This window comes from Cebus imitator, unplaced genomic scaffold (genome assembly GCF_001604975.1).
Source record: "Cebus imitator isolate Cc_AM_T3 unplaced genomic scaffold, Cebus_imitator-1.0 Scaffold35, whole genome shotgun sequence".
In the NCBI taxonomy this organism is placed as follows: Eukaryota; Metazoa; Chordata; class Mammalia; order Primates; family Cebidae; genus Cebus; species Cebus imitator.
In genome coordinates, this window is record NW_016107350.1 from 10,307,869 (window position 1) to 10,320,794 (window position 12,926).

Genomic DNA, 12,926 nt, shown 5'->3' on the forward strand with positions numbered 1-12,926 from the left:
CATTTTTGCAATATTTATTCTTCCTAACCATGAGCATGGAATGTTTTTCCATCTGTTTGTGTCCTCTCTTATTTCCTTGAGCAGTGGTTTGTAGTTTTCCTTGAAGAGGTTCTTTACATCCTTTGATAGTTGTATTCCCAGGTATTTTATTCTCTTTGTAGCAATTGTGAATGGGAGTTCCCTCTTGATTTGGATCTCTGTTTGTCTGTTATTGCTATGTAGGAATGCTTGTGATTTTTGCACATTGATTTTGTATCCTGAGACTTTGCTGAAGTTACTTATCAGTTTGAGAAGATTATGGGCTGAGACAATGGGGTCTTCTAGATATACAATCATGTCATCTGCAAATAGAGACAGTTTGACTTCCTCCTTTCCTAATCAAATATGCTTTATTTCTTTTCTTGCCTGATCACTCTGGCTAGAACTTCCAATACTATGTTGAATAGGAGTGGTGAGAGAGGGCATCCTTGTCTAGTGCCTGATTTCAAAGGGAATTCTTCCAGCTTTTGCCCGTTCAGTATGATATCGGCTGCAGGTTTGTCATATATAGCTTTTATCATTTTATGATACGTTCCATCAATACCTGGTTTATTAAGAGTTTTTAGCATGAAGGGCTGTTGAATTTTATCGAAGGCCTTCTGTGCATCTATTGAGATAATCATGTGGTTTTTGTCTTTGTTTCCATTTATGTGATGGATTACTTTTATGGATTTGTGTATGTTGAACCAGCCTTGCATCCCCGGGATGAAGCCTACTTGGTTGTGATGGATAAGCTGCTTGATGTGCTGTTGCAATCTGTTTGCCAGTATTTTACTGAAGATTTTTGCATTGATGTTCATCATGGATATTGGCCTGAAGTTTTCTTTTTTAGTTGAGTTTCTGCCTGGTTTTGGTATCATGATGATGTTGGTCTCATAAAATGAGTTAGGGAGGATCCCCTCCTTTTGTATTGTTTGATACAGTTTCAGAAGGAATGGAACCAGCTCCTCTTTGTACGTCTGGCAGAATTTGGCTGTGAACCTGTCTGGACCTGGACTTTTTTTGATTGGAGGCTGTTGATTGCTGCCTCTACTTAAGCCCTTGTTATTGGTCTATTCAGGGTTTCAGCTTCCTCCTGGTTTAGTTTTGGTAGAGTCCAAGTGTCTAGAAATTTATCCATTTCTTCCTGGTTTACTGGTTTATGTGAGTAGAGCTGTTTGTAGTAATCTCTGATGGTAGTTTGTATTTCTGTGGTATCTGTGGCGATATCCTCTTTATCATTTTTTATTGCATCTATTTGATTCTTCTCCCTTTTCTTTTTTATTAATCTGGCTAGTGGTCTGTCTATTTTGTTGATCTTTTCAAAAAACCAGCTCCTGGATTTATTATTTTTCTCAAGGGTTTTTTGTGTCTCTATCTCCTTCAGTTCTGCTCTATTCTTAGTTATCTCTTGTCTTCTGCTAGCTTTTGAGTTTTTTTGATCTTGTTCCTCTAGTTCTTTCAATTTTGATGATAGCGTGTCAATTTTAGATCTTTCCTCTCTTCTCTGGTGGGCATTTATTGCTATAAATTTCCCTCTCAATACTGCTTTAAAGGTGTCCCAGAGATTCTGGTAAGTTTTGTCTTCATTCTGATTGGTTTTGAAGAACATCTTTATTTCTGCCTTCATTTCACTGTTTATCCAGTCAACATTCAGAAGCAAGTTGTTCGGTTTCCAAGTGGTTGTGCAGGTTTGAGTGTGTTTCTTGATCCTGAGTTCTAGTCTGATTGTGCTGTGGTCTGATAGACTGTTTGTTATGATTTCTGTTCTTTTGCATTTGCTGAGGAGCGATTTGTTTCCATTGATGTGGTCAATTTTAGAGTAAGTGCAATGTGGTGCTGAGAAGAATGTGTATTCTGTGGATTTGGGATGGAGCGTTCTGTATATGTCTATTAGATCTGCTTGGTCCAGCTCTGCATTCAAGTCCTGGATATTCTTGTTAATTTTCTGTCTCATTGATCTGTCTAATATTGACAGTGGAGTATTGAAGTCTCCCACTATTATTGTGTGGGAGTCTAAATCTTGTTTTAAGTCATTAAGAATTTGCTTTATGTATCTGGGTGCTCCTGTGTTGGGGGCATATGTATTTAGGATAGTTAGCTCTTCCTGTTGGATTGATCCTTTTACCATTATGTAATGTCCTTATTTGTCTCTTTTGATCTTTGCTGGTTTGAAGTCCATTTTATCAGAGACTAGGATTGCAACCTCTGCTTTTTCTGGTTCTCCATTTACTTGGTAAATCTTCTTCCATCCCTTTATTTTGAGTCAATATGTGTCTTTGTATGTGAGATGGGTTTCTTGAATACAGCACACCGATGGGTTCTGACTTTTTATCCATTTTGCCACTCTGTGTCTTTTGATTGGGACGTTTAGGCCATTTACATTCAATGTTAATATTGTTATGTGTGAATTTGATCCTGCCATTTTGTTACTTGCTGTTTTTTTTTCTCATTAGTTAACTCATTTTCTTCATTGCATTTTTGGCCTTTGCCAACTGGTTTGCTTTTGCAGTGACTGGTACTTGTTCCTTTCCATGTTTAGTGTTTCTTTCAGGAGCTCTTGTAGTGCAGGTCTGGTGGTGACAAAATCTCTCAATAATTGCTTGTCTGTAAAGGATTTTATTTCTCCTTCACCTATGAAGCTTAGTTTGGCTGGATATGAGATTCTGGGTGAAAGTTCTTTTCTTTAAGGATGTTGAATATTGGCCCCCACTCTCTTCTGGCTTGTAGGGCTTCTGCTGAGATATCTGCTGTGAGTCTGATTGGCTTCCCTCTGTGGGTGACCTGACCTTTCTCTCTGGCTGCCCTTAGCATTTTTTCCTTTATTTCGACCCTGGTGAATCTGACGATTATGTGCCTTGAGGTTGCTCTTCTTGAGGAATGTCTTTGTGGAGTTCTCTGTATTTCTTGAATTTGAAATTTGGACTTGCTAGGCTTGGCAAGTTCTCCTGGATAATATCCTGGAGTGTGTTTTCTAGCTTGGATTCATTCTCCCTGTCATATTCAGGTACACCGGTCAAGTGTAGATTAGGTTTTTTCACATAATCCCATATTTCTTGGAGGCTTTGTCATTTCTTTTCACTCTTTTTTTCTCTTGTATTGCCTTCTCTTTTTATTTCATTGAGTTTATCTTCAATCTCTGATATCCTTCTGCTTGATGGATTTGGCTATTAAAACTTGTGTTTGCTTCACGTAGTTCTCGTGCTGTGTTTTTCAACTCCATCAAGTCGTTTATGTTCTTCTCTAAGCTGGTTATTCTAGTTAGCATTTCGCCTAATCTTTTTTTCAAGGTTTTTGATTTCTTTGCATTGAGTTAGAATGTGTTCCTTTAGCTCTGAAAAGTTTGTTAATCCACCTTCTGAATTCTGTTTCCGTCAATTCTTCACACTCCTTCTCGGTCAAGTTGTGATCCTGTGTTGTTCAGGAGTTGTGATCCCTTGAAGGAGAAGAGGTGTTCTGGTCTTTGATGGTTTCACCTTTTTTGCGCTGTTTTTTTCCCATCTTTGTGGATTTACCTGGCTGTGATGTCAGAGAGCTGCTTGATGAGGTCGCTTGTCTGCCTGTGGGGGCGCCACTGGGTTTCTAGGGACTCCTTCAGGTTACCACGGAAGCTCCTATGTCTTTTTTGTTTAAGCTGGGAGATTAGGCCGGCCTCTTCCGCTGACCTGTAGGTGCTGCTGGGTTGTCAAGAACGCCATCCCATTGCTACGTAGGCTTCCTGTTTTTTTTTTTGTTAAAACATGCAGACCAGTCCCACCCCTCCAGTGGTGCGTTTTGCCCTTCCTGCACTGGGCTGGATCATTCAGTGTTCATCTCAGACTGTGGCACTGGCTACGCAACCCACTAGAGTCAGAGCTTCAGCCCTCTGGGGTTTGTGGGGGAGGGTAGGGACCCGCCCAGCCACACCCCACAGTCTCTGCCTTTCAGCTTTCTCTCTCTTTGGTCATGGGGTAGGGGCTGCCCAGCTGCTCCCGCTTATAGCTCCCTCTCTCTCTGGGTGAGAGGAGGGGCATATACCTATTTTTCTGACATTCTTCTTGAATAACAATCTACAGACCCAAAATATTTTATTATACTCATTATATGAAACAGTGTTTAGCATATACATGCCATCAGGATTATATTAGAAAATGTCTAACATAATATCTATCTACACACACATTTATGTGTATGGAGGTTTAATGAATTCCTAGAGTCATAAACTTTTTTTTTTCCCTTGGTTAATCACAATAAAATAATGTAAGTAGAAATGTGTTACATAGTAATATGCTAAGTGTACATTGACAATTCAGGAAATTGAACTCAAGCACCTGAACATTTAACTTAAATAATGACTTCTCCTTGGCCTGCTATGGGAGACAGTTGATCTTTCCCCGCGAATACTTCCTGATGGCCTCATGACCTGTAATAGTGTCCTGTGAATAGCCAGCTTGTCCTGTGAACTGTGGGACTCAGGGCATCTAAGCCAGGCTGCCCTTGTAGACAGGGGTAATGGCTAAAATACTGGGCTTCAGATGGTGCTTTGGCAGGATCTTGACGAAATACATAGAGGAGTTTATTAAAGTTGAGCAAAAAAAGTGGCTATGCTAAAGTGACTATGGAACACAAAAGACCTGTATGAGGCCACTTGTAAGCAGCAGGGATTACTTATTTATTCTTGGCTAACCAAAAAAATTTTGAGGTAGCTGCTGAGAAATAATAATGCAATGAGAAAGTTAAGGTCAAAAGAAAAGAAGGACTAATAAGCTGAGATGGTAAAATTGGTGCAGAGAAAAACTATAAATGGACCTTAGATTTATTAGAGACCAAAGACCTTCCTAGGGCCCAAGGTAAAGGGCGACATATGATAGGTACAGTCTTCACAGGATTCATAAAATAAAAGTTGCATGGGGAGACATTACGTTTTGTTGTCCTCAAATTGATAATTTGGAGGAATTTCTCTTGTACATCCTTTTAAAAGGGAACCCAGAGCAGTATCTTCATCTGCTTTCTTATCACAGTGTGAGTCAAACAGGAGCCTCTCTCATGGAATGGCTTCATCCGGGGCACTAAGGGAATGGAATCACTGTGTATACTTTAACGAATCCTCCATGAATATCACTTTCATGTCCATGTTGGTGGAAGATACTGGGCAGCAGAAGTCGTGAGAGATGTAGACCCTGACAGGGATCCAGCGGACAGGCAGTCTGCACGGCTGGTTAAGGACAAATCCACGGTCTTCGGCATTCAGCTGGGGAGATGTGGAAGTTGGCAGACATTTAGGAAAGTTGAAGAGTCTAAACAAAATGGTGATTACATGGATGTCCACCCCACTTCCTTGAAGCTAGAGGAAGGGCCAAGATTTTCTGTAGCAAATATTTGCAAGTTTGCTCTGATTTAGTTGATGGGCATTTCAAAGGCCTATGCTATAGAGCGGGGGTCCCTAAACCTCGATACCAGTCTGTGGCCTGTTAGGAACAGGGCTGCAGAGCAGAAGGTGCATGGCAGGTGAGTGAGCGAAGGTTCTTCTGTATTTACAGCTGCTCCTCATCACTCGCATTATCACCTGAGCTCTGCCTCCTGTCAGATCAGCAGCAGCTAGAGTCTCATAGGAGCACAAACCGTATTGTGAACTGTGCATGTGAGGGATCTAGGTTGCATGCTCCTTATGAGAATCTAATGCCTGATGATCGGTGACTGTCTCCCATTGTACCCAGATGGGACCATCTAGTTGTAGCAAAACAAGCTCAGGGATCCCACTGATTCTATGTTATGGTGAGTTGTATAATTATTTCATTATGTAATCATCATAGAAATATAAATGAACAATAATAATAGAAGTAGAGAGCACAGTAAATGTAATGCACTGGAATCATCTCAAAGCCACCTCCATCCCTGGACTGTGGAAAAACTGAAAAACTGTCCTCCATGAAACGAGTCCCTGGCGGCAAAAGGATCAAGGACTGCTGCTATAGAGTATATCAGAAACCTAAGGAGGCTTTTTAAACACCATGGCCGTAGCCAACACCAATGTCAGTGAGGCACCATTTAAATGTGTACTTTAAAGCAGAACCATTTGCAAGTAATTCTTCTAACATAAAGGTTTAGAAAAATGGAGGCTTAGGGATTAATGAGTTGATCTCCTTTATAAAATTATTGGATCAAGTTAAGTAACTGTTGAAGGACAAAAAGGTTGTTTCTTTCCCTCCCTCCCTCCCTCCCTCCCTCCCTTCCTTCCTTCCTTCCTTCCTTCCTTCCTTCCTCTTTCCCTCTTTCCTTCTCTCCTTCTTTCTTTTCTTTCTTTTGAGATAGAGTCTCACTCTGTCTTCCAGGCTGGAATGCAACGGTGCCATCTCAGCTCACTGCAACCTCTGCCTCCTGGGTTCAAGCGATTCTCCTGCCTCAGCCTCCTGAGTAGCTGGGATTACAGGTGCACACCACCATGCCTGGCTAAGGTTTTTTTTTGTATTTTTAGTAGAGATGGGGTTTCACCATGTTGGACAGGCTGGTCTCAAACTCCTGACCTTGTGATCCACCGCCACAGCCTCCCAAAGTGCTGGGATTATAGGTGTGAGCCACCATGCTTAAATGATTGATGCTGACCATTCCATTTAGACATAATAATTATTTAGCATGACCACATATGGTTCAGGCACCACTGAGGGTTCTTGGAAGTAGATCTAGCATGAGTGCTATGAGCCTACCACCAGGATCCCGCCAGAGAGAATGGGGAAAGGGTTTCGGAAAGCTTCCCTCTTCTGAGGGTTCCTCAACATGGAAGGACTGAGGGGCAGGGATCACTAAGACATCATGCAGGTTCAGTCACTGCTAAAACACTTGCTGAGGAACTGTCTGCTGGACCAGCCACAGCTGAGTTTATTACTTTTTTCTCCCTTCCCCATCTTCCACCTACCACCATAGACAGACAGACACACACACACACACACACACACATATACACACACACGCACGCACAACCCCCTCTCTATTTTTATCTCTTTCTTTATTTTTGAGATGGAGTCTCACTCTGTCACCCAGACTGGAGTGCAGTGGTGCGATCTTGGTTCACTGCAGCCTCTGCCTCCCAGGTTCAAGTGATTCTCCCACCTTAGCCTCTCGAGTAGCTGGGATTACAGGAGCATGCCACCATGCTCAACTAATTTTTACATTTTTTTTTTTTTTTTTTTTTTAGTAGAGACGAGGTTTCACCATGTTGGTCAAGCTGGTCTGAAACTCCTGACCTCAGGTGATCCACCTACCTCAGCCTCCCAAAGTGCTGGGATTACAGGTGTGAGCCACTGCGCCTGGCCTATTTTTTTTTTTATTCTTTCTTTTTACTATGAACATATTCTACTCTATCACACAACATTTGGGGCATTATGTTATAACCCTGCACAGAAAATGTCTTCTCTAAAATTGGGCACACTTTTTTTTTTTTTTTTTTACTGAGTTTTCCCTTTTTTTTTTTTTTTTTTACTGAGTTTTCCCTTTTTTTTTTTTTTTTTTACTGAGTTTTCCCTTTTTTTTTTTTTTTTTTACTGAGTTTTCCCTTTTTTTTTTTTTTTTTTACTGAGCTTTCCCTGTCTTTTGATTTTGTTACCAAGAAGCGGTTATGAGTAGCATTTGTAAGCCTTGTATAAACATTTGAGAAATCATACTTATACAAAAACAACATGCTCCCAAGATGTTGACATTCAGCATGGACAGGAAGGATCACAGATGAGATCATAATTTGAGTTGGCGTACTCAGAACGTGTCTGTGAAGATGACGTGTCTTCTCCATACCGTCACAGGGGTCTGGCTGTCACACACCACAGCCTCTTCCATGCTGGTCAAACGCGATAGAAAACATGACCCGATTCCTCATCAGAATCAGACCAGGCTACTGTGAAGGGGACAATGAACGCATCAAAGTTATTCAAATAAGAATTGGGATATTTGACATAACAGAATTAGTAGCTTTTAACTGAGAAAAGATTAGTTTTTTAGCTAAAACAAAATTAAACATTACAAACATTTAAGTTAGACTCTCAGAAAGTGAGGGGGTTAGAGGAGCACAGACTATCCAGGCTGTCTCTGCTTTTACCCTGCTTCTTAGTTGAGGCCAGACTTCATGCCTTTTCACATGCCCTAAATGAACAAATCCCTTCGCCGCAAGAGCTTATTTTAGTGGGGATCCTGTGAGAGCTGGAGAAGATGATTTCAACTCACACACCAAGGCTTAACCATGATCATCCCTGTAGACATGGCCATTTCTTTCCCAGATTCCTTCCTCAGCATGACCCTCTCCTTGAATCTCCTTCTTTCCTTTGCCTTTTTCTCAGCAAGTGCCCTCCTTTGTCTTGAGCAACATAGCTCAGCTTTGTCTTCAGCCTGGACATCCACTCAGCAAAATGAGACTAGCAATTGCCGAATCGTGAACTTTCAAGCATTCCTCATGTGTGCCCTGGGAGGTTGTCACTAGGCTCCAGTTTCTGATCCAAGTAATCTTCTAGCAAAAACTCAATTTTTCCTAGAAAATGAATTCTGCTGCTATGAAATAAAAGTGTTTCCTTGGCCAGGTGTGGTGGCTCATGCCTGTAATCCCAGCACTTTGGGAGGCCGAGGTGGGCAGATCACGAGGTCAGGAATTCAGGACCATCCTGTCCAACATGGTGAAACCCGGTCTCTACTAAAAATACAGAAATTAGCCAGGTGTGGTGGCCTGCGTCTGTAGTCCCAGCACCTTGGGAGGCTGAGGTGGGTGGATCATTTGAGGTCACGGGTTTGAGACCAGCCTGGCCAACATGGTGAAACTCCATCTCTACTAAAAAAAAAAAAATACAAAAATTAGCTGGGCATGGTGGCACACGCCTGTTGTTCTAGCCACTATGGCGGCTGAGGCAGGAGAATTGTTTAAACCTGGGAGGTGGAGGCTGCAGTGAGCCGAGATGACGCCACTGCACTCCAGCCTGGGCAACAGAGCGAGACTCTGTCTCAGAAAAAAAAAATCCTTATAGTTTTACACAGGAAATTAAGAAATAATACAATGTTCACAAGGAAGTGAACAACAAACACTGGGGTCTACTCAAGCGTGGAGGTGGAGGATGGTGAGGACTGGAAAACTACTGATCAGGTACTATGCCTATTACCTAGGTGATGCAATATTCTGTACACCAACGCCCCCCAGACATGCTGTTTACCTATATACACAAACCTGCACATCTATTCCTGAACCTAAAATAAAAGTTGAGGCCGGGTGTGGTGGCTCATGCCTGTAATTGCAGCACTTTCTGAGGCTGAGGCAGATGGATCATTTGTGGTGATGAGTTCAAGACCAGCCTGGCCAACATGGTGAAACCCCATCTCTCCTAAAAAAAAGAAAGTACAAAAATTAGCCGGGCATGGTGGCACACGCCTGTTGTTTCAGCTACTTCAGAGACTGAATAAGGAGAATCACTTGAACCTGGGAAGCAGAGGCTGCAGTGAGCCGAGATCGCACCACTGCACTCCAGCCTGGGTGACAGAGTGAGACTGTCTTTAAAAAGAAAGTTGAAAAAAGGCCAAAATGAATAATAATACAAATGATAAGAGAAGGGCAAAAATTAAAAAAATAAAAATTAAGCTGGTGAAGTTTCAAAAAGAAGTACAATTAATATCACCATAATTATAACAAAATATACTAGGAAATGAAGATAAAGAGCTATAGTTAAGAAAATAACAGAATACACATTCCATCACGTTGGGAATGACCATAACAGAAAGCAAATGTGGACACAAAAGCCTAGCTGGAAGCAGCTCAGCCATCGGAACATCCCGCGGATTTTGAAGCTCCTGGGGGCAGAGACGAGTGCCACAGCTTTTCCGTGGAGCTCGTCACAGTGGGGTTTTGCCTCTGCTTGGATGATGAATTCGTTGGATTCTCTTTTAAGTCACAATTTCAAGTATTGTAGGGAGCCTTTAGAGGACACAGTGCTGTGCTTGGAAACCCAAGCCCCAAACCAAAAGCAAACCCTGCCTGTGTGTGTTTTATCTTACTCTCTACAACAAATGTGCAGGCTTTTCCAGACTGAGCAAAAGGTATACATTACACTTGTGAAAAATAAGGAAATTCTGCCACCAATTTTGGGAAAAAACTCTTAAAAAGTTGAAAAATTGAAAACATTGAGATAAGTCATGTGGCAAAATCTGATTGTCACAGGTCCCACAACTTTCCCTCCTTTTCCCGTCTAGGTTAATTTATTCCTTGAATGGTCAGCTTTGCGTGGTTGTAAAAGTTTGTTTTCCTCTCCTCTCAGGTACTTGGAGAAGAAACGACTGTGCTTTCCTCGGTTTTTCTTCGTCTCAGATCCTGCCCTTCTAGAGATTCTGGGCCAGGCGTCCGACTCCCACACTATACAGGCCCATTTGCTGAACGTGTTTGACAACATCAAATCTGTCAAGTTCCATGAAAAGGTTCGCCTAATTCTAATGGCAGGCCAACGATCGCTGTCCCTTGGAACGTCCGCTGCTTTTAAGTAGCTCTTTGAAAACGGGTTGATAAAAAGGGTTGCTTCCCTGTTCACGAGCTCTTGGCTAATGACTAAAAACAAATCTTGGGGCGCCATTTACCTTCAGAACTGCTTACTATGCAAAGTGTAGATTCAAATTTAAGAAAATGATAGCTTAGGATTAAGAATGCATTTTATGTAGCATTCATGGTTTTACACCCCAAGTTAACTAGTCAAAAATCCAACAAGATAGAAAACCAACTGTTGATAAAATAATGTCTTAACTAAACAGAACTGCCCTCAGGGTTTGATTTTTTTTTGTTTTTTTTTGAGATGGAGTCTTGCTCTGTAGCCCAGGCTGGAGTGCAGTGGTGCGATCTCAGCTCACTGCAACCTCTGCCTCCCGGGTCCCAGTTCAAGCAATTCTCCTACCTCAGCCTCCCAAGTAGCTGGGATGGATTTGATTGTTGTAATCAGGTTTCAAAAGTTTTTTTGTCATACTTTATCAAAATAGGTTTTTTATAATTCTGTGCGCATAGAATCCTGAAGCTGCATGGGACTCACATTAGGCCATTTAACTTGACAGAGACTACACTTGCACAGCTGCTGAAATATATTGTCTAATCTATCCCTCCACCCAAATTCCCTAGTAAAGTGACCCTTCTTGCTTGATAGTGTATTCAGTTTCCCTCTGTGCTTCATACAGACCCCTAGTAATATTCATTTTTTTATCCTAGCATGCAGTGTTACATTTATTGAGCAACTACTATGTTCCGGATGTCATGCTTAACACTAGGAATACACTGACCTTCCATGAACTTGTGCTCTCAGGGAGAAGACAGGGGAGTAGACAAGTTGCCTTCAGAGTGCAGTTAGGAGGGTGTCAGAGCTATTCCATTTGAAGCCATTAAAAGCCAGTTGTTAAGGTCAAGCTCCTTGCTGTCTGCCAGACACGATACTGTCTGGGATTCCCAGGAAGAATATATCATGATCAACACTGAAGTCAGTTGTATGTACTATAAGACTCTAGAGAAACTGGACAATCAAATAGCTGAATCAATAAATTTGAACTTGTATTATTATTGTTGTGCTGCATTAAGCACAAAGAGTGTGAGAATACCATCAGGGAGCCCTAACCTGGGTGTATGGGGGTGTCAGGGAAGGCTTTCTGCAGGAGAATATAAATTTGCACTGACTTTTTGAAGGTAAGTGAACTATAACCTTGCAGGTGAAGAGAGGAAGTATGGTCAGGACAGAAGAAGAGCAGGTGCAAGGGAAGTGTGGGTGCCTGGAAGTGGGGGCGGCCCAGGCTGTCAGCAGCTTGGGTGTGTGAGGGAGGTTATTAATTTCTGAGGGCTTCTGTGGCTTAAAACCACAGAAATGTATTCTCTCAAAGTTCTGGAGGCTAGAGGTGACTATGTCTTAAATTGATCACATCTGCAAAGACTATTCCCCAATAATGTCACATTTGCAGGTACCAGGGCTTAGGACTTCAGCATATTTTTTTGAAAGACATAATTCAACCCACAGCAGGGAGCCATGAGCAGAGAGAAAGGGGATGGGCAAGATTTTAAAGGCCAAGTGCATCCCATTATGGAATTCTGCTTCATCCCGAACATGATTAAAAAGCTATGGGAGGCTTTTAAGCAGGACAGTGACCTGATTTGTGTTTCTGAAACATTCTCTGGCAGTGTAGGAGGCAGAATGAAAGGGGGCAAGGACATCAATGTAAGAAGGCATTGCAAAATCAGGATAAAAAAGACTGAACAGCTGTAACGAGGCTTTGTTAGAGGGGACAGAGGAAGGAAAACAGGATGGATTTTAATGGTTCAGAATCAATGTTTCTTGTTTTATTGGATGTGGAGGTTGAAAGAAGGGACTAAATTCATCAGAAAATTCTTCCTGATGTTTTGCTTAAACCCTCTGCCACAGCACTAGGACTTCATCGTCCAAGAGCGAAGCTTCTCACTGTCTCAAGTTGTCTTAAGTATCTTTAAGTATCTTATTTAGAGTGTAGCTCTCTTTTGTTGATTAAATGCCCACAGACTTTTCACCTTTGTTCTTAGCAGTCGCTTCTTAAGATCGTGTTGTTTTTGTTTTTTCTTGTTGATCCTGCCATGAATTTTCTATAATCAGGGGCTGAGTTTGGTTGTGTGTGTGCTAAATCTTGTAAGTTTGTAAATACAAATTCATATTCAGGGCCTTGGAAAGGGTCTGTGTAAGTGGGGGCCCAGAGACTAAAGCCCCAGTAGCTTTTTGGTAGATCAGTTCTGCCTACGAGCTAAGGAGGACTTAGTATAACACTTTAGGTTTCAGAAGCCTCATTTCATTTGGGAACCTTTAGGGATTTTTAAAATCATAGTATTTGTATTAAATGTTTCTTTTAGAAGATTTACCCCCCTTACAGTATAGCTTATTTGGAATTGATTTCTTTCTTTCTTTCTTTTTTTTTTTTTTTTT

General features: G+C 41.6%; 1 protein-coding gene across 1 annotated transcript in view; it reads left to right on the forward strand.

The window, feature by feature from the left end:
- Positions 1–12,926, forward strand: part of DNAH5 (dynein axonemal heavy chain 5) — a gene marked incomplete at its 3' end in the record, with an annotated part of 148,604 nt that overhangs the window by 98,252 nt on the left and 37,426 nt on the right. Inside the window, exon 32 of the mRNA XM_017524678.2 lies at positions 10,275–10,431. Within this exon, the coding sequence (XP_017380167.2) occupies positions 10,275–10,431 (157 nt within the window). The remainder of the gene's footprint in view (positions 1–10,274; positions 10,432–12,926) is intronic.